The sequence below is a fragment of the Leopardus geoffroyi genome, chromosome D3 (genome assembly GCF_018350155.1).
Source record: "Leopardus geoffroyi isolate Oge1 chromosome D3, O.geoffroyi_Oge1_pat1.0, whole genome shotgun sequence".
Taxonomy (NCBI): domain Eukaryota; kingdom Metazoa; phylum Chordata; class Mammalia; order Carnivora; family Felidae; genus Leopardus; species Leopardus geoffroyi.
Window position 1 is genome coordinate 27,486,835 of NC_059339.1, and position 21,297 is coordinate 27,508,131.

Below are 21,297 nucleotides of genomic sequence, written 5' to 3' on the forward strand. Positions count from 1 at the left end.
GCCCCTTGGCCCAAGACTTCGGAGAGCTGGAGGCGCAGGAGTGAGGGGCTTCAGTGGCACAAGTAGTTCTCAAACTTGGCTGCATAAACCCCTGGAGAACTTAAAAAAAAAAAAAAGCGATCGAGGAAGGGCAGGTCACCTGAGGTCTCCAGGGGCTATGACAAAGCCAGGCACTCTCCAGCCCTGAGCTGTTCCCTCCAACCCGGATTTCGTTGATTTCTCTTCCCCTAAGCAGCCAAGAAGCCATCCTGAACCCACCGAGGGCTCCACAGCAGCTCCCACTGTCTCGAGCCACCTTCACCACGTCTGCACTATGAGCTCTCCAGGGCGGGGGCAGGGATTCCCTCCAGCTTAGGTTGCGAAGACTTGGGGAACCAAGGTGTGCACGGAGACCGCAAGATCAAGGTCAGATCCCGAGAAAGGGCTGGGGAAGAAGGCCCATGCCTAGGCGAGAAGAGCCTCCCAGAACAAGGACCCAGGAGGAGACCATGTGAAAAGCGCAGCAATGTCACAGTTTTTACTGTGGAGTGAGGTTTCAAGATCTGGGCACTGGCCTCTGCTGGTGTGCACTGAGGCTAACTCAGCAGAGGAAGGTGGAGGGACAGCCACCCTCACCTGGTCCCATTTCCAAGGGTTTTTCCTGCCACAGAGGTACCCAGCTCAGTATTGCTGCTCAAAATACACCTTTTCAAACCAAGTATTCTTCAAAGGTGTCTCTAGGGCACTGTGTCTTCCAGAATGACTTAACAGTTTTGTATTCCCATTCAAGGCAAACTTTTCTTTCAAATTCTGCAGTACCCTGAAAGTAGAAGCTAGGGAGTACATTTAAACAGCATAAATATGGACTGGTATCACTTCCTGAAACTCACTTTTGAAGGTTTTACTACAAAGAAATGTGGACCTCTCAATACATACACAAATTATGTGTGAGAACAGGGCTCTGACTGAGGGGATGTCAGGAAAGTGTCATCCCTACCCCCACCTCCAGCTGTCTACCTGAAGGTCCCTGGAGTTCATCAGGAAGGCTATATATAGACAGAAACAGAAGAGGCTGCTTGTTTTTTAGGACTTACTTCACTTGAAACCATTCAACCCTGGGTAGCTTGTGCTGAACAAATATTTAACAGACGTCTTCAGATACAGGTGCCTAGAAGGGACCTTGGTGGTGTAAACTGTGGCAACTATTGCTTCATCTTCAGAAGGCCAAGACTGAGCACCAACCCCCTACAGCACCTACTGTGCTCACACATTGGGAACCAGCTGTTTCTCTTTTGTAGGGGGCTCCAAGTGTGGGGAAGGGCCAATGCAAGACACACCCTAGGAGAGGCACCAGTTGTTTCTGTGTTTCACAGGCATTCATCAGGTGCTAAACTGACTGGGAGGTTGATATGGGCTGAGAGCCTCCAGGCAGCACTGAGGAGACACCGAAACACCAAAGCCGCTGCTGCCACCACCGGCTGATGCAAGTTTTATTGAGACAATGTACAAACAGGCCATGGAAACAAGGGTTCTGATGCCGGGATCAGTAACGTAAAATGAATACAAAAATAAAAAGGCACTAATCTGTTAAGAAAAGACACTCAATGTTCTAAGAATATAAGTCATTTAATACTGTTAATTTTATAGCACAAAATAAAACAAGCTATGATCCCCAAAAATAATTTTAAAAGCTTACACAGAAAATATTATTGCCTGAAGTTTATGATCTTTAAGTTACAGGTCAAAAGTTTTGTGTTGTTGTTGTTGTCATTTTAAAACACACAGTGAAGACCGTCTAGAAGCAAGGCCACTGTTCCTCCTGCAGAGACAACAACCCTGTGTCAGGGAACTGTCCTTCTACTCCTTTAGAATATACAACCAGCTCAGTTACCACACTGATATCAGTTAACCAGAGTTAGGTCTCTGGTCCCAGAGGGTGGAGTTTGAGGCAGAGCTCAGTGGTGTCCACAGAAAGCATTAGTCTTAGGTACTGTGTTAAAACAATCAAAAGTCACTCATTTTAAGAGGTTAATGAACATAATATTAAAGGATTAAATTATAAACACCTGGCAAAAAAACATATCATCCCTTTTCAAAAATAAAATGGTCATATTCCTCTGAGCAAACATTACAAGAGCAGTGGCCGTCTGCCTCGGCCTGTCTTGTCTGTAAACAGCTGTAAAAGAAAGTTAGCACGGAGCCAGGGATCCTTGAGCTCCAAGGAGGGAGCAGCTGTCTTTCCCCCCCTTTCAGTTTTCCAACATGAGCACAGAAGGTGTCTTGTCTGGGTGACCAAAGTTGTCAAATGGCAGCTAGTCAACGCGTGCTCCTCTCTAACTATGCCATCAGGTGGTACCACACCATGAAGAAATGACAAGAACAACTCCTGCATGGGAGGTCCTTTTCAGGATAAACAAGTTTTGAATCAAACTGTCAATGCCCTTCATAATTTGTTCAGTTCCCGAGTTAATTTAATATCCAAACATCTTCTTAGGTGACACACAGTAGAGCAGAGCCAAGTAGCAATAATGAACAATCTTAAAAGGAGACCAACCAAGGAGGGAAGGCAGCTCCTCTGGAAGATTCGCATTGCTTTCTGAAACAGGAAGTCTTTCCCAATCACTGGGGAACCCAGGCATGAAGCTGAGGCAAGGATGCGGTCTTCTGTATATTTAGTGTGATGAAGAGAATTTCCCTGCCTGATGAGAAAAATAAGGTCCTAAGTCAAAAAGGTACTACTTTTGGCACGTATCTTGAGAGTTCAGAACTCAAGGTTCACCATATTTCAGGCTCCCAATCTCTTGGGCAGCCCTGGAGACATGTACGTGGGCTGAAGTGACAAGCAGACTTATTATGAAGCCAAAGTAGGTTTGTGGGGTGTTCTGATTCTGAAGTGCTCTACACGAGGTGGGTCTTGCCATGGGCCAGCAGACATAGCTGAAAGGAAACCCTGCTTTCCAAAATGGCCATATACTTCTTATACTCTGAACCAACTATTGTCACCAAAAAGTGCCAAGCCCCTCAGCTAAATTTGGCTAAAAAAAGTCTTAAGGTTTGTGCCTTCTTTAAACAAGGCACATATAATGCTCACAACCCCCTTAGTACTGGGTCACTGGTTGCAAGGCAAGTGCTGCGTCCAGGCAGAGAGCAGGAATGCTGCCACACACGTACCACTTACTGTGGGAGCTAGGCTGGGCCCGAAATGAGTATGAGGCAACTACAACGGAGAGGCACCTTCCAAGCAAGAAGTGGCCACAGTTCTCCCTGACTAGGGAGAGCAGATTGCATTTTTTTCTGGGAAGACCACAGACAGGCAGCCAGTGATTTTTTTCCCAACTGATCATTAACTTTATCACAAGAACACTTTAAAGATTCTTCCATATGGCAGACACCAGCCTAATGAAATATGGATTTAAAGACAGACTGAAAAAATGGTTGTTTTGCTGGTTCCGTCACCAGAATATATCGCTCTAGCCCTCCAAACCTAAGACCCTTGGGACACAGGGCCATGGCTACAGCAGATGCTCAGCAAATGATGCAGTTACTCATTAGGTGGCTGCTACATTTCTAGGTCTTCTGTATTCATTCTGAGCTGAGGCCTGTCTTCACCAGTTTCCAGAAGGGAGAGCAGACTGAACTGCATGAAGGTTCCAGAATCCTAATCTGCTATGTGCACCAGTCAAGGGATCAGCCACACATTTGTATCAAGCGGGCTTGTATGAACAGCCCTTTTTTTAGCTAACAAGGAAACAATAACATCAAATTGCTAAATGGTTAATGGTTCTCCCTAGTGACTAAAATCTTAGACATTAAATGCATTAACTAATTTCCAGAGCTTACATTTTCTTTGCCTGAGGGCATCAGGGACATACAGACTGGGGAACCAGTATTAGCAGCACCATCTTTCTCTGGCAGCCTTGTGAACTTGGGCTGTGGTGGCGAGGAGTGAGACTCAGTGAGTAGAATTTAAAGATTCATTAATTATTTCAATGATTCTATGAACAACTTCATTTTTTAAAGAAACTTAATTCCTATACCTTAAAGGGGTGTATTCACTGAAACAGTAGACAGAAAATTGGCCAAGTGCGCCCCCCACATTGCTCCTGTCACTGGCACACAAGGTAAGCAAAGGTTTCCCCAAATCACCCCTCACTCTGATGCTTTTGGGGACAATGTAATCCAAGAGGCCATGCACACAGCTTGGCACGCTATGACTGATTTTTTGTGGTCTGTTTGCAATATGGCAAAACAAGGTACAAGTGGCAACCAAGACAATAAAGGCCTCTGCTTCAGGGCTGTTTTTTCCTTTAGTTACAGCAGCTTCAGTTTGGAAGCTCAGAGGCACGAGTCATTCCTTACAATACCACAAAAATCCAACCCTCTAGTTAAAAACCTGTTCAGAACACACAAATCTAATTAAGTCTTCCAAAACCAAACCAAAAGGAAAAAAGAAGAGCCAGATTTGGGGAGTTAAGGACAGAATTCCCTCTTCTGTAAGGTTCATTTGCTCTGTTCTTCAAAGGAAAAACAAAATGGCAACTGAGCCACTGCTCTGTGGAACAGCAATGTGCAATGTCTCGTCATGGCCTCAAGCTCCATCTGATGAACATGATAGAATCAGTCACAAGTACAAACAGGGCAGTGATGAGAAGACAGACCCTTTCCTCGTCAACTTCTCTCCACTTGTGTGCTTCCACCAGTACTTCCAGTTTATGATCCAAAAGAACTCTAAAATCGGCTACTCTTGACAACACGACTATGATACAAATGCCGAGGCAGCCACTGTGTGCATTCCAAATGGGTGTGAGAGACCGCCACTCTGCAGAAAGCTGGACATCGGCAATGCAGTGTAACTTGCCTATGAGAGAGAATGCTTTCCCACTTCAAAGAGACTATGACAGGCAGAACAACGAAGCAGCAGGAAACAGGCAACAGCAATCACTCGTTTTCATCAGGGTTTTGAGGGTCAATGATTTTGACATGCGTAAAGGGGAAAAGCCCTTTGCGCCCATTCACTTCGCCTTCCCACTGGCCATTTATATTCATTCTTGTGACTTTCACAATGTCACCAACCTGTAAGGATGGAGAAAGAAGACAAAGTCAGCATTTTCTCTGCAAACAGAAGAAAAATAAAGTTTATTTATTTATTTTTCAATATTTATTTTTTGAGAGTGAGCAAGTAAGCGCAAGCAGGGGAGGGGCAGAGAGAGGGAACAGAGAATCCCAAGCAAGCTTCCTACTGTCAGTGCAGAGCTGGCTCGATCCCATGAACTACGAGATCATGACCTGAGCTGAAATCAAAGATGGATGCTCAACTGATTGAGCCACCCAGGCGCCCCAAAGAAAGTTTACTTTATTTAAAAATAATTTTTTTGGGGGGCGCCTGGGTGGCTCAGTCAGTTAAGCGTCCGACTTCGGCTCAGGTCACGATCTTGCGGTCTGTGAGTTCGAGCCCCGTGTTGGGCTCTGTGCTGACCGCTCAGAGCCTGGAGCCTGTTTCAGATTCTGTGTCTCCCTCTCTCTCTGCCCCTCCCCTGTTCATGCTCTGTCTCTGTCTCAAAAATAAATAAACGTTTAAAAAAATTTAAAAAAAAATAATTTTTTTTAACATTTATTTATATTTGAGAGAGAGAGAGAGTGAGCACGAGAGCAAGAGCGTGTGCACATGCACAAGTGTGGAGAGGGCAGAGAGAGAGGGACACAGAATCTGAAGCAAGCTCCAGGCTCTGAGCTGTCAGCACAGAGTCTGACACAGGGCTCGAACTCAGGAGCTGTGAGATCATGACCTGAGCCAAAGCCAGAAGCTTAACTGACTGAGCCACCCAGGCACCCCAAAGAGTTTACTTTATTATTATTTTGTTTTTGTTTTTAATGATATTTATTTTTGAGAGAGACAGAGTGGGGGAGGGGCAGATAGAGAGGGAGACACACAATTTGAAGCAGGCTTCAGGCTCTGGGCTTTCAGAATACAGCCTGACATGGGGGTCGAACCCACGAACTGTGAGATCATGACCTGAGCCGAAGTCGGACGCTTAACTGACTGAGCCACCCAGGTGCCCCAAGAAAAGTTTACATTTTTTTTTTTTAAATGTTTATTTACTATTGAAATACAGAGAGTCAGAGTGTGAGCAGGGGAGGGGCAGAGGGAGAGGGAGACACAGAATCTGAAGCAGGGCTGTCAGCACAGAGCCCAACACGGGGTCCGAACTCACAAACTGCGAGATCATGACCTGAGCCGAAGTCGGACGCTTAACTGACTGAGCCACCCAGGCACCCCGAAAGTTTATTTAAAAAAAAAAATTTTTTTTTTCAACGTTTATTTATTTTTGGGACAGAGAGAGACAGAGCATGAACGGGGGAGGGGCAGAGAGAGAGGGAGACACAGAATCAGAAACAGGCTCCAGGCTCTGAGCCATCAGCCCAGAGCCCGACGCGGGGCTCGAACTCACGGACCGCGAGATCGTGACCTGGCTGAAGTCGGACGCTTAACCGACTGCGCCACCCAGGCGCCCCCCGAAAGTTTATTTTAAATAATACACACTGTTTTATCCAAAGGAACCTACCAATAAGCTCACTGTACTTCTCTTCAGGTGCCAAGAATATATAGTAAGTGAAGCAGCTTCTAAGCATAAAAGCACCCTTTTTTCTCCCCATCCTGATTACTAACTCCAACAGGACAGAAATGAACACTTAACTCTCTGAGAATGGTTACAGTGAAGTCACACACACACACACACACACACACACACACACACACACACACACAATGTGTCTCCGCCTTAATTTACATGGGGTGGAACTGCTGTCACCAAGACCTCAGTAACCATGCTGCTTTCCCCAAGCAGCAATAATGTCTCCCTGAGTTGTCCATTCCTGGCTCCCCTCCCCTCTGTGGGGCAGTCACAGAGGGAAGGAAGCTCAGCTTTGAACATCTTTTAAGGCCTATTTTAAATTAAAAAAAAAAAAAAAAAAAAAAAGTTTTATTCATTTTTGAGAGAGAGAAACAGAGTGTGAGCAGGGTTAGGCAGAGAGAGAGACACACACAGAATCTGAAGCACGTTCCAGGCTCTGAACTGTCAGCACAGAACCTGATGCAGGCCTCGAACCCATGAACCATGAGATCATGACCTGAGCCGAAATCGGACACTTAACCAACTGAGCCACCCAGGAGCCGCTTAAGGCCTATTTTAAACTGCAGGGTGGTAGGAATTCTATCTACTATCAGAGGACAGGCACCAATTAGGGGCAGCTCTACTCATCAAGGGGAATGCAGCAATTTTGTTTTGGAAATGGTTTTCAAATTGTTCTGGAGACCCACAAAGCTCTAGGGAGGTGTTTTAAGGGCCCAACAAATGTCTGATTGGGATTTCAACTTTTTAAAATTGTATTTTATAAAATTATAGTAGGAAAAAGTACACTGAAATGTGCCACTGCCAAATTAACCTGTGCTGCTCTGCTAGCTGCTTTTCATGCAGACCTTCCTTGGAATGAAGCTTCTTTTGCCTTGTGTCTGATTGAAGACTCCCCCAAATGGCAAGGTAAAAGCTACAAGACACCTATCACTACTTGCAACAAAACACATTCAGAAATAAACAGAATGCTAAGATGGATCAGACTGCACTGGTCATTCATGTTATTTCATGTTTTTATTCTGCCCATTGTAATAGTCCACTGTCCCAAATGCCTTTTTAGCTAATTCTTATAAATCTCAACTTAAAAAAAAAAAATTATACTTACATAAAAACTTTTATATCTGACATATAGTGGGGTTCCATGCAGTATTTCGTTTGGAAAAAAAGGTTCTTCTGCTAAAGTTACTGGTCCAGCAAGCTGACTGCTGGCCTGGAATGATCAGAGATCCCAGGGATGACAAGGCAGCTTTAGTAGTTCACGTGCACACAGATCTGGGCCATTAAGGCTGCCTCCATAAGTGTGAAGGCAGACCTCTCCTACCCCTGGTCCCTTCTCCAAAGCCCTGGAGCTCAGAGGCTTTGGGTGGAGCCACAACTACCTCTCTTGTGTTACAAGGTGGGTCACTACCTTCTGAAGAAAAGGAAGTTATGTTTTCTGAAGCAAATCCAGAGAAGGAAGGTAGTCTTTGAAACAGTCACTTGAATTAGTTTATAAGATGACTAGGCACCTGGGTGGCTCAATCAGTTAGTTCAGCGTCTGACTCTTGATTTCAGCTCATCTCATGATCCCAGGGGATCCTAGGCCCCTCACTGGGCTCCACGCTGAGTGTGGAGCTTGCTTAAGATTCTCTCTCTCCCTCAACAAAAAAGACTAGGACGAAACAGAAACACCAAAAATAACAACAACAACAACAACAACAACAACAACAACAACAACAACAACAACAACAACGTTTACAACGTCACAGGCTGGTTCACCATGAAGCAGGGGTAAAAGCCAGTCAGCATCCAGTCCTGGCCATTTGTGTCCCTGCCATCTTGCACAGTGCAAAGGCAGCATGGCCCACCTGGGCCCAGGACCACTCAACCTCCCCCTCTCAAGTTCTTCTCACCAAGACACCCATTACTCTTAATGGTGTATCCTCACAATCTCTTTCTGTGAACACAGACTGGCTGTCCTGAGTTTTCTACCTCCTCATCCTCCATTTTTTTGCTTTTACTATTCTACTTGTAATTCCTCAAACCTACTGAGAAATAAGAATGAAGTCACTACATTTACACGGAAAACAGCATTATTACCAAATGAAGCCTCTTGCCTTATGGAAACCAACTTATTTTGAGTACTCGATAAAATGAAAACGGAAAAAAGAACTTTATCCCATGAGGCTCCCTGATTAGAACACAGTAGAAAATCAGTAAATGAAAAAACAAAAAACAAAAAAACAGTGCTCTAAGTTCCCTGTCTAAATTCTGACTCAAAACCCTTTATTCAGGAAAACCACTAATTCAACTCAATGGTAGGATGGCTTACAAAGAGTTAACCTGGTAATGAAGAATTAGATTTTTTTTTTTTAATTTTATTTTTTTTAAGAATGCTCTAGGCCCATGGGGCGCCTGGGTGGCGCAGTCGGTTAAGCGTCCGACTTCAGCCAGGTCACGATCTCGCGGTCCGTGAGTTCGAGCCCCGCGTCGGGCTCTGGGCTGATGGCTCAGAGCCTGGAGCCTGTTTCCGATTCTGTGTCTCCCTCTCTCTCTGCCCCTCCCCTGTTCATACTCTGTCTCTCTCTGTCCCAAAAATAAAATAAAACTTTAAAAAAAAAAAAAAAAAAAAAAAAAGAATGCTCTAGGCCCAATGTAGGGTTTGAACTCACAACCTATGACCAAGAGTTGCATGTTCCACCCAACTGAGCCATCAAAGGCGTCCAAGAATTAGATTTTATATGATAAAAGTTCTAAGACAAAAAAAAAAAAAAAAAAAAAAATGTACTTCAGTATTCAGTAGTAGGTATGTATATGAGAAAAATGGTGTAAAAAGCCAATTGTATATATTTATAGATTATAATTATTTTCAAATTCATGTCATGAGCTCAACAGAAACAATTCAGCTCGTTGAACAATTAAAATCTGAAGATAACAACTGAGAATTCTATTTCTGAGATCTGCATTAAAAACTGAGTTGTAGGGGCACCTGAGTTGTTCAGTCAGTTAAGCATCCGACTTCAGCTCAGGTCATGATCTCATGGTTTGTGAGCCCCATATTGAGCTCTCTGCTGTCACAGTACAGAGTCGGACTCAGATCCTATTCGTCCCACCCCTCCCCCCTTGAATGTGTGTGCTCTCTCTCAAACAAACAAACAAAAACATTAAGAGAAAAATTTTTTTCAATTAAGTTGTGAGGGGCGAGGGTGAGGGTGAGGGTGTGTGTGTGTGTGCGCGCGCGCCTGCCTGCCAGGCTCAGTTGGTAGAGCATGTGACTCTTGATCTCAGGGTCATGAATTCAAGCCCCTCATTGGGTGTGGGGCCTAATTAAAAAAAAAAAAAAATTAAGTTTTAAAATAGTGGAAAAAAATTACAACTGAAAAGACTGGTTTTCTTTGGCTTTGCCTTAAAAGGAAATAATTTGAGGAAGAGTAAATTGATTTAATAATAAAAATTAAGTTTTAAAATATTTGAGACATATTAAAGACTTCTGAATATATAGACTGTTTTATGATTAGTGCTTGGAGTCCAAAATTACTTTCTTCAAGTCGTAATATTTTAATTTATGGATAACAGAAAAAATTTTTAATGTTTATTTTGAAAGAGAGAGAGTGCATGTTAGCGGGGTAGAGGGGTAAAGGGAGAGACAGAGAGAATTCCAAGAGGTTCCATGTAGTACAGAGCCCAATGTGGGGTGTGATCCCATGAACTGTGAGATCATGACCTGAGCAGAACAAGAGTCAGACACCTAACCAACTGAGCACCCAGGAGCTCTGAGAAATGTCATTTTTATTCATAGCTAGGATAATCATACAAATGTTTATTTTTTTAATTTTTTTTAAATGTTTATTTATTTTTGACAGAGAGACAGAGCATGAGTTGGGGAGGGGCAGAGAGAGAGGGAGACACAGAATCCGAAACAGGCTCCAGGCTCTGAGCTGTCAGCACAGAGCCTGACACAGGGCTTGAACTGACAGACTGAGAGATCATGACCTGAAGTCGGATGCTCAACCGACTGAGCTACCCAGGTGCCCCAAATGTTTCTGATAATTATGAAAAATTTCATATTCTATGAAGTGGACCAAGGATTTAGTTTTAAATTTTTTTTTTCAACGTTTATTTATTTTTGGGACAGAGAGAGACAGAGCATGAATGGGGGAGGGGCAGAGAGAGAGGGAGACACAGAATCGGAAACAGGCTCCAGGCTCTGAGCCATCAGCCCAGAGCCTGACGCGGGGCTCGAACTCCCGGACCGCGAGATCGTGACCTGGCTGAAGTCGGACGTTTAACCGACTGCGCCACCCAGGTGCCCCAAGTTTTATAATTTGTATACCCTTCTCCTACCATACAGAGGTCATGAAAAGGGAAAACCCTAATTATGATTATTTCTAATAATGAAAATCTTCAGATCTGTGTATAAGTAAGTTCTAATGTGAATGAGAACCTTGAGTTATAGTAGAGACGTTACAGAAATCATGTAGCTGGAAGCTGAAGTCGATGGAAATCTGGAAAAATGGTTTATGTTCAATCTTATCATCTTACTCCATTAAAAAATTATAATGTTTAAGCACAAACATACAATAATGAAAGTGAACCCGCAAGTTAAAATCAGGTCTAGGTAAGCAGAGAGCTTCTGCAGGCAGGAGCTACCAAGATGCTACAAATCTAGACCCCTACCGACAGACCACATTTCCCAATTTCCTCAAACTTGTACTGCACCTGCTCTAGAACCTTGCCCTCTTTGAGCCTTTCAGTACAGGAACCTGCTGTCTCATGTCTGGAGCACAATGAGGCCAACGAGATGAGGAGCTTCACCGCCTGGCCTTTCTCACTCACACACAACATTCTTCCCTTATCTCCTTTTCACCTAAGAAAACAGATCTATTTTTCAAATAATGAAATAGGAAAGAAATGAAAACTCACGGATAGAAAACTATTGACATCATTAAAAAAAAATTCTTTTAATGTTTACTTTTTAAAGAGAGAGCGACAGAGATAGAGCATAAATGGGGGAGGGGCAGAGAGAGAAGGAGACACAGAATATGAAGCAGGCTCCAGGCTCTGAGCTGTCAGCACAGAGCCTGGTGCAGGGCTTGAACCCATGAACTGCGAGATCATGACCAGAGCTGAAGTCGGACACTTAACTGACTGGGCCACCCAGGTGCCCCAGACATCATTCTAAATGAACTTCTAGTTATTGTTAATTACCACAAACAAAAAATATAATGAATGTATTAAAATAAATACACAGAAAGGCAAGGACAAGTAAGAGGATGTGTGGGTATATACCTGTAGAGAGGATTTGGTGAAGAAAGGGATGGGGACCAGGTGAAGAAACGCCCAGGTGGACTCTGCCGTACAAAGGGACGATGGCCCTAGGGCACCTGGGCAGTCTGTAAGTAGGCTGGCACTCAGAGCCAGATCCGACTCTGCCAAGATGTTAAAAGAAAAAAAAAAAAAAAAAAAAGGCTAAGGCAAGAATGAGCTGAAACTGGAAAGAAACAAAGTTACAGTTTGGGGCTAAAGGCTGTTGGCAGACGTTGGGCCCTGTGACTGAAGTTTTTATTTGCTCCACTCATTTGACGTCCTGCAAAAAATACTCTGGAATTTTGTTATTTTATCTATGTCTTCCCTATCTTCAACTGCACTCCAGATGCCCAGAGAGCTTACATTTTGCCTGAAGTTTGTAATCTTAGCTTGCCTTAGCTGATATTTGATAAATGTGAAAGGAAACGAGGTCTCACCTTCCTGAAAACCTGGCCTGGGGCAGCCCTCTCTCACATCTTGGGTGAGTCCATCCCTCCAGCTAAGGTCCCCTCCCTGGTTCCCCCAGCCTCTCACTACCTGGCTCTACCAGTGTAGCCATCCTGCCCTGATCTGGCTTGTCATCTCATGTCACCCCAGCCCAATCAGCCCAACTCTGGTACAATGCCCTTCTTTTGGCTTCACAGCAGAAAGACTGAGCCCAAAGAACCGCTCACTTCAGAGAGCAGATCAATCTCGAAGTTGGTGGTATCAACTCAGTTCAAGAACTGTACTTGAAGATGTGGCTAACTCTATCAGATCAAGAAGACACACATACCTTATGCATCAACCTTACTAGGAATGTCACCTATGACAATCCTAATAATTATTAGAACTGCCACACATCGGAAGGACACTATTCAGTCCCATTCTTTGTGTCTGGTGAGGACCATGCAAGAAGGCAAGAGGACACTTCCTGGTGCTGGAAATAGTTTCCTATAGGTCTACTTGTCCAGAGCATTAACAGAAGGGCTCTGGAAATAACTCTAATGCCTGACTTCTGGCACTTGATTCCAAGAGTAGCCAAAGAGCTGGAGGGCCCAAGCACTGGCTACCACAGCAGCTTTCTGCTTCCTCAGTTCAGTTATTTTCAGACTGTACACTCAGGTTACCAAAAAGTAAGATCAGAAGCACAATGGGTTACAATGGAATCAGAAGTTCTAACTTGGGTGACACGAATGTGTCTCAGATATCAAAAAACATCCTGAAAGTATATGTGGAATTGTATGTAAGTGCATTAATGTACAGTTTTCCTGGAGAAAGCTTTCATCAGATTCTAAAAGGGGTCTATAACCCAAAAAAGGTATAAAACACAACAAAAACCCACATCCTACAACCACCAGTTTTAATCCCACTAGTTGTGGCTTGCATTCATTTACTTGTTAAACAACTAGTGATTATTATTGTGCCAGGAATACAACGGAGAACAAAGCAGACAACAGGCCTGCCCTCATGGAGCTGCCTGGGGTCTTCACCTGTTTTAACAGCTACCTTTATGTTCTCTGTGCACCAGTACCTGAATCAAAGCTACCAGAACTGGAGAGGCTTTTAAGGGCTGCAACCCTCCTTGTCCATGTGCCCTGAGTAGCAGTCAAGTAGTCGCATGTATTCTCTCCTACAACTGATGATATTTACTGGTTTTTAATACTGAAGACTTATTTTCTTCTTTGAAATTCCCATTATCCTTCAGGGCAGCATCTTGATTTAGGAGGGCCGCTTACCAGTTAACACTTCTTATGCAAACATAGGGATTTAAGATGGGCCAAGGGTTAAAGGTATCACAGGCCAGTATCCTGTGATGCAAGAGAATGTGGGCTATGGAGAGGAAGAAGTAAAACTATCTCCTTTTGTAGATGAGAAAGTCCTATATATAGAAAATTCCAAAGATTCCACAAGAAAGCTATTAGAGCTAATAAAATTCAGCAAAGTTGCAGGGTACAAGATCAACACACAAATATCACTTGTGTTTCTATAAATCAGTAATGAACAATTAAGAATACAATTTCACTTAGGGATGCCTGGCTGGCTCAGTTGGTAGAGCATATGAGTCTTGGTCTCAGGGTTGTGTGTTTGAGCCCCATGTTGGGTGTAAAGATTATTTAAAAACAAAAAAAAAAAATAACTAAAAAAACCCACGGAATTCCATATACAGTGGCATTTTTCTTTTAAGGTTTATTTATTTTTGAGAGTGAGAGCTCAAGCAGGGGAAGGGGGGGGGGCGGGGGGAGAGAGAGGGAGAGAGGGAGAGAGGGAGAGAGGGAGAGAGGGAGAGAGGGAGAGAGGGAGAGAGGGAGAGAGGGAGAGAGAGAGAATTCAAAGCGGGCTCCAAGCTGACAGCAGTGAGCCTGATGCGGGGCTTGAACTCACAAACCATGAGGTCACGAACTGAGTTAAGTCGGATGCTCAACCAACTGACTGAGCCACCCAGGCACTCTAGTGGCATCTTAAAAAAAAATTTTTTTAATCTTTAAGTTTATTTATTTTTGAGAGAGAGAGAGAGAGAGAGAATGAGTGGGAGAGGGGAACAGAAAAAGGGAGAGAGAGAATCCCAAACAGGTTCTGTGTTGTCAGTGTGCAGCCTGACATGGGGCTCAATCTGCAGAACCATGAAATCATGATCTAAGCTGAAATGAGTCGGATGCTTAACCGACTGAACTACCCAGGCACCCGTACAGTGCCATCTAAGAGAACAAAGTAACTAGGAATAAATTTAACCAAATGAAGCACTTATACACTGAACACTACAAAACGTTGCTGAAAAAAATAAAAGGCTTAAGGAAATGGCAAAATATCTTGTGTTCATGGATAGGAAGTCTCGGTACTATCAAGATGTCAACACTACCCAAGCATCTACAAATTCAACACAATCCCTATCAAAATTCTAACAGTTTTGCAGAAATGGAAAAGCTGATCTTCAAAATCACATGGAATTGCAAGATACCCTGAAGAGCTAAAACAATCTTGAAAAAAGAAGAACAAAGTTGTAAGACTCATACTTTTGGACTTCAAAACTACTCCACAAAGCTACTCCACAGTAATCAAAACAGTGTGGTATTGGCATACAGATAGACATACAGACCAATGGAACAGAAATAAACACATACATCTTTGGTAATGATTTTTGACAAGAGTGTCAAGTTCATTCAAATAAGGAAAGAACAATCTCTTCAACAAATGATGCTGGTACAACTGGATTTCCATATGCAAAAGGAAGAATTTGGACCCCTACATCAAACCGTATACACAAACTAACAAAATGGATAAACAACTTACATATAAGAGCTATAACCATTAAACTCTTAGAAAACACTGGGGTAAATCTTCATGACCTTGAATTTGGTAAAGGATTCTTATATATGACATTAAAAGCATGAGCAAGCAAAAGAAAAACTAGGTAAGTTGGATTTCATCAAAATTAAGAATTTGCATTGGAGCACCTGGCTGGCTTAGTCAGTTAAGTGTCTGACTTTGGCTCATGGTTCATGAGTTCAAACCCCACATTAGGTTCTCTGCTGTTAGTGCAGAGCCTGCTTCAGATAGATCCTCTTTCACCCTCTCTCTCTGCCCACCCACCCCCACTTGTGCCCACACACTCTCAAAAATAACATTAAAAAAAAAAAAAAAAAAAAAGAATGTGCACCAAAGCACACTATCAAGAAAGTGAAAAGAAAACCTACAGAAGGGGAAAAAACATTTAGAAAGCATACAACTGATAAGAGTTGAATACCCATGGGAATGCAAGCTAGTGCAGCCACTCTGGAAAACAGTATGGAGGTTCCTCAAAAAACTAAAAATAGAACTACCCTACTACCCAGCAATTGCACTACTAGGCATTTATCCACGGATACAGGTGTGCTGTTTCGAAGGGACACATTATAGCAGCACTATCAACAATAGCCAAAGTATGGAAAGAGCCCAAATGTCCATCGATGGATGGATGGGTAAAGAAAATGTGGTATATATATATACAATGGAGTATTACTCAGCAATCAAAAAGAATGAAATCTTGCCATTTGCAACTATGCATATGGAGAATAAACTGAGGGTTCCTGGAGGGGTTGTGGGAGGGAGGATGGGCTAAATGGGTAAGGGTCACTAAGGAATCTACTCTTGAAATCATTGTTGCACTATATGCTAACTAATTTGGATGTAAATTAAAAAAAAAAAAAAAAAGTTGAATATCCAGAATATATAAAGAACTCCTAATGCTCAACAACAAAAACCAAACAACCCAATTAAAGCATGAGCAAAGGACTTGAGCATTTTTCCAAAGAAGATATAAGGAATGTCCAAGAAGCATACGAGATGTTCAACATCATTAGTAATTACAGAAATACAAATCAAAACTTAAAAACTGGAAAGTAATAAGCGTCGGTGAGGATGTAGAAAACCTTGTGCACTGCTGGTCAGACATCCACTGTACACAACAGTGTGGCAGTTCCTCAAGAAGTTCAACATAGAGTTACCATATGACCCAGCAACTCTACTGTTAGCTATATATCCAAAAGAACTGAAAACAGGGGCGACTGGGTGGCTCAGGTCATGATCTCATGGTTTGTGAGTTCAAGCCCCGCATCCGGCTCTGTGTTGACAGCTCAGAGCCTAGAGCTTGCTTTGGATTGTGTCTCCTCTCTCTGCCCCTCCCCGGCTTGTGCTCTGTCTCTCAAAAATAAATAAATGTTAAAATAATAATAATAAAAAATAATAACTGAAAAGTGAAGATAACTCTGATGTCCATCAACTAAAGAATGTATAAACAAGATGTAGTATATATTGATACAATAGAATATCATTTGGATATTCTAGAATATTAAATATTAAATTTATTAAATATTAAATATAAATATTAAATATTAAATTAAATATCATTTGGATATTCTAGAATATAATATTAAAAAGAATAAAGATACATGCTACCATATGGATGAACATTAAAACATTATGCTAGGGGCGCCTGGGTGGCTCAGTCGGTTAAGCGGCCGACTTCGGCTCAGGTCATGATCTCGCGGTCTGTGAGTTCGAGCCCCACATCGGGCTCTGTTGCTGACAGCTCAGAGCCTGGAGCCTGCTTCAGATTCTGGGTCTCCCTCTCTCTCTGTACCTCTCCTGCTCACTCTCATGCTCTGTCTCTGTCTCTCTCTCTCTCAAAAATAAATAAACATTAAAAAAACAAACAAACAAAAAAAACATTATGCTAAGTTGAAATAAGCCAGACTCAAAGGATAAATATTGTAGGATTGCATTTACATGAGATCTAGAATAGGAAATTCATACATATGGGAAAGGCAGATTAGAGTTCACCAGGGCCTCAGGAGAGGGGAGTTTCTGGTTAATGGTTACAGAGTTTCTACTCAGGGTGATGAAAAAGTTTTGGAAATAGTGGTGACAGTTGCACAACATTATGACTGTAACACCACTGAACTGTACACTTAAATTGTTATACGTAGGGGCGCCTGGGTGGCGCAGTCGGTTAAGCGTCCGACTTCAGCCAGGTCACGATCTCGCGGTCCCTGAGTTCGAGCCCCGCGTCGGGCTCTGGGCTGATGGCTCGGAGCCTGGAGCCTGTTTCCGATTCTGTGTCTCCCTCTCTCTCTGCCCCTCCCCCGTTCATGCTCTGTCTCTCTCTGTCCCAAAAATAAATAAACGTTGAAAAAAAAAAAATTAAAAAAAAAAAATTGTTATACGTATTCTACAATTAAAAAAAAAAGAGCCACAATCAAGACCACTGAGTTGTATGGTTTAAGTGGGTAAATTGTATAATGTGTGAATTACACCTCAATAAACCTATTCAAAAATAAGACTGTGGGCTGAGTCCTAGCTCTGCCATATACCACTTGTGAAAGTGGCAACAGATGACATCAACCTCAAGTCCTAAGTGTGTAAAATAGGACTGGTGTCCTATTTTACATAATAGCAGCCACATAAGGCAGCCACAAGGACTAACTAAAATACTCTGTGAAGCCCCTAGCTGAAGATTCTTTTTATTCAATAGCTATTACTACATACAGAAAACTAAGGTCAGCATAATGACTAGGCTGGGGCAGGCCTTGTCTGAACCATACCAGGGCCTCAATTTCATGGTATTCTCACCCAATTTACACATTAAGGAAGAGAAATAAAAACCTATTAAAGATAATCTTCTCTAATGCACAACCCAATGACATCATGATAAGTTAGAAGAAAAAAAAATGTTATTAAAAATACAAGGACTTTCAGGGCTCCTGGGTGGCTCAGTCAGTTAAGTGTCTGGGCGTGGATTCTACTTAAAATACATACATACATACATACAAGACCTTTCTAAAATTCTAAAGGACTTTCTAAAGATTCCTACTTTTTTCATTTTTAAATTTACTTTTATTACTTATTTTTATTTTGAAAGAGAGAGAGAGAACACACACATGCACAAGTGGGGGAAGGGGTAGAGGAAGGAGAAAAAGAATCTTAAGCCAGGCTCCACACGCCTAGTGCAGAGCCTGACATGGGGCTTGACCTCACGACCATGAGATCACGACCTGAACTGAAATTAAGAGTTGGATGCTTAACCGACTGAGCTACCCAGGTGCCCCTAAAGATTCCTACTTCTGATAAAGCACTGTGATTAAGGAAAAACAAAAACAAAAAAGTTTTGGTACAGAAGAAGTAAATCAAATTCCTAAAACTAGATGCATAACCAACAAACATCAATGACAGAAGAATAGAGGAAGAGCCCATCAGTCCTGATGAAAAGCTCTGAGATTATTAAAAGATGAATGTGAGCTCGTGGGCATCTGACAAACCATGGTGAGAAGGTTCCATTGCTGGAATGTGACAGGAGGTAAGACAGAGTGTCCCTGTTATGTTATGAGGCTAGGACCCTGAACAGATCTCCAGAGCTGAGTCAGATGTTTGATGATGACCATGCACAGACGTGCCATCACTGTGGATATACTCTACAGGTGACCCAGCCAGAGGAACTCACAGATGATCCGAGAGGTTGAAAAATAAAACTAGTACTACTAAAACCTTCATTTACTTTGCAGACAACTTGATCTCAGTCAGAAGGATAGATGAAGAAACTGCTAATGTGAATTTAATTCTAACCAATGAAGCAGAACCAAAGTAGAAACCTGAGAATTCCAGGCCATTGAAAGAAGTGGTGCCATTGGTCTTAGGAAGATTCAGAAAATTCAGAAGCCAGATGTAATCCCATGACTAGGGGTTTCAAAATTGGAGAAGACAAACCAAAAAGCAATATGAACACAATCACAATGGGAGTAAACAGCAAGTATCCTGAGAATGCTGGTGAGTTCACACAAAGAACTCTGAGCATCATAAAAAAGTATGTGCCAAAGATGAAAGGGTGTCCTTATACCGATAAGACAGACATCTAAGTACTGACCAAACACACTGGCAAGCAGGAATGAGAGTCCAAATCTGGTCACCTGCCATAGAGCATTACAACACAGGACAGTGGCAGAAATATGAAGGGTCAAGATTCTTGGTTTTGTTAAAACAGGGACGATGGCACATTCTATAAAATGTAAAAGGTGAGCATGAAATCAAACCTGGACAAAATTCTAAATGCAATTAGCAAACAGATGATTGGAAGGCAGTATGGGCTCAACCAAGAACAAGTCATGCCAGACCAACCCCATTGTCTTTTTTTAGACAAGTGGCCTAGATCAGAGGAGGCTGCAGAGGAGGACTTTCGTACAAAGATCTGGATGGTGCTTTTATGAAATCTGCAGTTAACATGAAACTGAGGGGGATGATCAATATAATAGATGACATCATCAGGATTTTAGAAGATTCAGGTAACTGTACAGACGGTGTATGACAAAAACAAAAAATATACAGATATGTATTCACCGCCCCCCCCCCCCCGGCCCCGCAAAAAAAACAAGAGGGATAACTATAGGGCCACATAATAAAGGCCAAACATTGGGCTAAGCAAATACAGGAAGGGGACTCATAGTGATTTGTTTTTCCCTGATAGAGAGCTAGAAGGAACCACTTATGAGACTCTGTTCTAGAACTTCCACAAGGACAGAGATCTTTGTATTTTTCACTGCTGAACTCCAAACTCCTTAACAAGGCCTGCCACATAGTAACTACTCAGTAAACTTTCTGCTGGAAGGGGTGAGTGTTTTTGGAAGTGCCAAGTTGAGACCAGAGGGCCAATGAATTTAGACGCTGCAGAAAGCTTAAAGCATTAGGAAGATGGGCAGACTAAATGATCTATTATCGCTACAACTTGCCCATCTTCTCCATCCTGAGTCACTTTAAGCCTCACTTGCAGTTGGAGAAAATGTTATTCTTCCTTCACAGAATCCGTGCCACTGACTTTGATTCCCATAGATCCCTACTGTCACCAATTGCGGGTGTTTTTTTTTTTTTTTTTGTCTGTTTTTTTTTAAACCCATACCACCGGGGAATGCTCCACCAAGGTTCCAGTTAGATGCTTGGACACAAATTTTCATACAGCAAATATTCATGGGTGTGCAGCCCCAGAATTAATTAAGTTCAATGCTAAGAAAGTTCTTCCCTTTCTTTTCTAGTCAGGAAAGTGTACTGGAATACAAGTGTGTGAGAATAATACTATTATAGGGAGACTCAAGCATCTGCTCTATACTACCTAAAAATCATTAAAAATGTAAATTCCCTGCAAACTTTGGAACCTCCATCAGTTGTGAGAAATTGGCTATTCTGTGCCTCAGTGAAGGCAACAGAAGAAAACTGTTTATCTCCTCAGCCTAGCCCTTTGATGATATGGCAACAACTTCCTCAACTTTGTCTTTTGTTCACTTTTGCCCTCTGCCCAACATATCCTGTGCTCTCACCAACCTGCAAGCTACTCAGTGGTGTTAAGTCTTGTTCAAGTAAGCTCTTCCCTCTGCCAAAAATGTCTCCCTACACTTCACCCACCTAACTTCTGTTCATCCTTCAAAACTCAGTTTGAGGGTCACCCCCTCCAGAAAGGCTTCCCAGACCAATACTCACCCACACTCCCATCTCCCACTCCCTTCTCCACTCTCCCTCTACTCTGTGCTATTAGAGCACTTATCACACTGCTGGTTTCTGTCTCTATTTTCTCACTAGGTGGTAAGGACCTGGGTGGTAGGATCCTACAAGACATCCCTCACAGGTTAGTTGCATGAATGGATAATTTATCCAACTCTCAGAAGGAAGGTGTCTTTTAGACTCAAAAGAACTTAAGTAACTTGCCCAAGATCACACCATGAAAAGCCAGGACTTGAATGCAGGTACATGATCTTTCCCTAACCATCTTGTTTTTTACTGTATCAGATAACTGTGACTACAGGTATTTTATAATGGGGTGTCTGGGTGGCTCGGTTGGTTAAACGTCCAACTTTGGCTCAGGTCATGATCATCAGGCTCTGTGCTGATGGCTCGGAGCCTGGAG

The 21,297-nt window shown here is 42.6% G+C and overlaps 1 protein-coding gene across 1 annotated transcript in view; it reads right to left on the bottom strand.

Annotated features, from left to right (window-relative positions):
• Positions 1-1,437: 1,437 nt before the first annotated feature.
• The window catches only part of CRKL (CRK like proto-oncogene, adaptor protein), a 36,344-nt gene continuing 16,484 nt past the window's right edge, over positions 1,438-21,297 (bottom strand). The window contains exon 3 of the mRNA XM_045457610.1: positions 1,438-5,052. Coding sequence (XP_045313566.1) covers positions 4,918-5,052 — 135 coding nt within the window. The 3' untranslated portion in view covers positions 1,438-4,917. The remainder of the gene's footprint in view (positions 5,053-21,297) is intronic.